The 2,500-nt window shown below is 39.7% G+C and overlaps 1 protein-coding gene across 1 annotated transcript in view; it reads left to right on the top strand.

Moving 5' to 3' along the window:
- Positions 1 to 2,500, top strand: part of LOC137627271 (alpha-1,3-mannosyl-glycoprotein 4-beta-N-acetylglucosaminyltransferase A-like) — a 124,363-nt gene that overhangs the window by 68,684 nt on the left and 53,179 nt on the right. The window contains exon 2 of the mRNA XM_068358351.1: positions 848 to 939. Coding sequence (XP_068214452.1) covers positions 848 to 939 — 92 coding nt within the window. The remainder of the gene's footprint in view (positions 1 to 847; positions 940 to 2,500) is intronic.

Here is a 2,500-nt window from a genome sequence, read left to right as displayed (position 1 = left end):
AAAAGAGGTCAAAGAACTAATAATGCAAGGGGTGTGGAAGCTAAATAGAGGTCAAAGAACTTCTAATGCAAGGGGTGGGGGAGCTAAAAAGAGGTCAAAGAACTTCTAATGCAAGGGGTGTGGGAGCTAAAAAGAGGTCAAAGAACTTCTAATGCAAGGGGTGGGGGAGCTAAAAAGAGGTCAAAGAACTTCTAATGCAAGGGGTGGGGAAGCTAAAAAGAAGTCAAAGAACTTCAAATGCAGGGGGTGTGGGAGCTAAAAAGAGGTCAAAGAACTTTTAATGCAAGGGGTGGGGGAGCTAAAAAAAGGTCAAAGAACTTCTAATGTAAGGGGTGGGGGAGCTAAAAAGAGGTCAAAGAACTTCTAATGCAAGGGGTGGGGGATGGATGTCGCCAGCGAGGCTTTGGGGAAGGCGCGGCGGCGTCTGTTCTTTCTGATTCGAAAACTTAATTAAATACAAGTAAAAACAGGGCATTAAATACGTATTATAAATACTAAACTCTTTCTTATCTTGACAGCACAAATGAAATCTTACAAGTTCCAACATGTAACTAAGCACTCCCGAAACACGAGTCAACCTTTTACTTCTGCTTGGAGGATATCCTCGCAAGTAAAGGGTAATCAGTCTGAATATGGAAAGAAAGATTTGCTTATACTTCTACCTTTTGTTTCAGAGAATTACCTTGTACTTGTACCTTATCCTTACAAGGATATCCTTCATTTTTATGAATACCTTCCATTGTGTTACTTACTGTTCTTTTGCAAATTAAGTGCTCCTTACTGTTGATTGTATATTGACGCTTACTCATTCTGAGCCATAATAACGACATTTTCATTTCTTTTGCAGTGTTGGCAGAATGCTTCGTCGGCGCTTGGGCGTGGTTTTCACCGCGGCCCTGCTCACCCCTGCCTTTGTCCTCTTCTTCATCAATTCCCCAGGTAAGAATTCAAATTCTCCAACTACTCTGTTCTGCTGGTAAGTAGCAGTTCTCTAGGTAAGGCTTGCCAGGTTCTCAAGGTACACCCAGCAACAAAACCGGAGTCGCCTGGCCAGACCTGACTTGGAGAGATCATGCCCATCTTGCCCTGAAAGGTGGCCGACGTTAAACAACCGAGACATTGTTAGGATGGTTTGAATGGGAGGAGGAGGGAAATTACCGATATAACTCAAAGAAATGCGATGAAGAGAGAGAACTTTTTTATTCTTTCAAGAAATTTAATCTAAAATCATTTTGAAACTAATTCATCAAGAGATTTTATCATAACTTTTTATTTGAATTTTCCTATCCTATTTCTAAATAAAATTTTCTTGAATAATATTGGAACCGACTCTCCATATTAATATTCATAAGACGGAAATATCCTCCGTTTGCATTTTCCTAAGCATCCCCCCCCCCCTCTCTCTCTCTCTCTCTCTCTCTCTCTCTCTCTCTCTCTCTCTCTCTCTCTCTCTCTCTCTCTCTCTCCACATACATACACTCTACGCATTATATTTTGGCGCTAATAATGTATCGTTTAAAATAGCAACTATTGTGTCATCAATCATTAATAAGTGGCCTGTGTTCAAAATTTCGAAGGTAATGAGGTTTAAAGGTTTAGTTGCTGATTTCAGTGTTTTCCTTTGATTTCGATCATGAGCCACGTAGCTCGGTGTGGTTGGGGTCAGCTTTTGTCCCGGGCTACTTGGCTCCGGCCATCTTATAGAAAATAGTATTATTTGCTATATCAGTTATATTAGTCTAAGGTTGGAGATTTAAAATCCATCATCAATTAACATAATCTATATTGTTTCGGAAGTGATTGGTTAAATTAAAGTATGTGAAATGACATGCAATGAAAGTTCATTGGTGCATTATTATAGTGATGTTGTGGCATATAGGATGTACGGTACAAAAGACTATACTATCAACTTATTGTTTACTCAAATTATCTGATTCGGGTCAATAACCCTAGATGTCAGGAGGACAGAAAACTCCTAATCAATCAATCAATCGATCGATCAAATTATCGGGGCAAGTCGCCCAATTCCAAGCGAACCCCCTTCCCTGGTGACGATTGCTCAATGCTCAAAGGTCCGAGTCTAGCTGGCTTCACCCTCCCCAAGGCAAAAGGAAATATTTCCTTAGCATTTGGTATTCGTATTGTTACGATTTTATTTGTCGTTTCATGTTCTGATTTCCAACACCTTATAGGTGTTCCCCCGGTAAGCTCTTCAAGAAATCCATTACTCTCGATATCTGTTCAATCAGTCTTGCATATTTACTTCGTTATTTATAGTTTTGATATAATTTTAAACACCTGGTAAGCAAACTGTATGAAATATTGTCATCTTAGTATTTTGTTTTTCATTGACTAAAAAACTTCCACCAAAAAGATCTCATCATAACTGGGAGACCTTTAAACGTCAAACATGTGGGGATGGGGGTAGAAGGATATAAGCAGGTGGGGGTTAAAGATGATGGTGGAGAGGTGGCAATTGGGCGATCTTAATGTATGTGTT

Source organism: Palaemon carinicauda, chromosome 35, assembly GCF_036898095.1.
Source record: "Palaemon carinicauda isolate YSFRI2023 chromosome 35, ASM3689809v2, whole genome shotgun sequence".
NCBI lineage: Eukaryota > Metazoa > Arthropoda > Malacostraca > Decapoda > Palaemonidae > Palaemon > Palaemon carinicauda.
The sequence above is the reverse complement of the archived record's forward strand: the minus strand, read 5'-3'. Positions and strand labels throughout refer to the sequence as shown.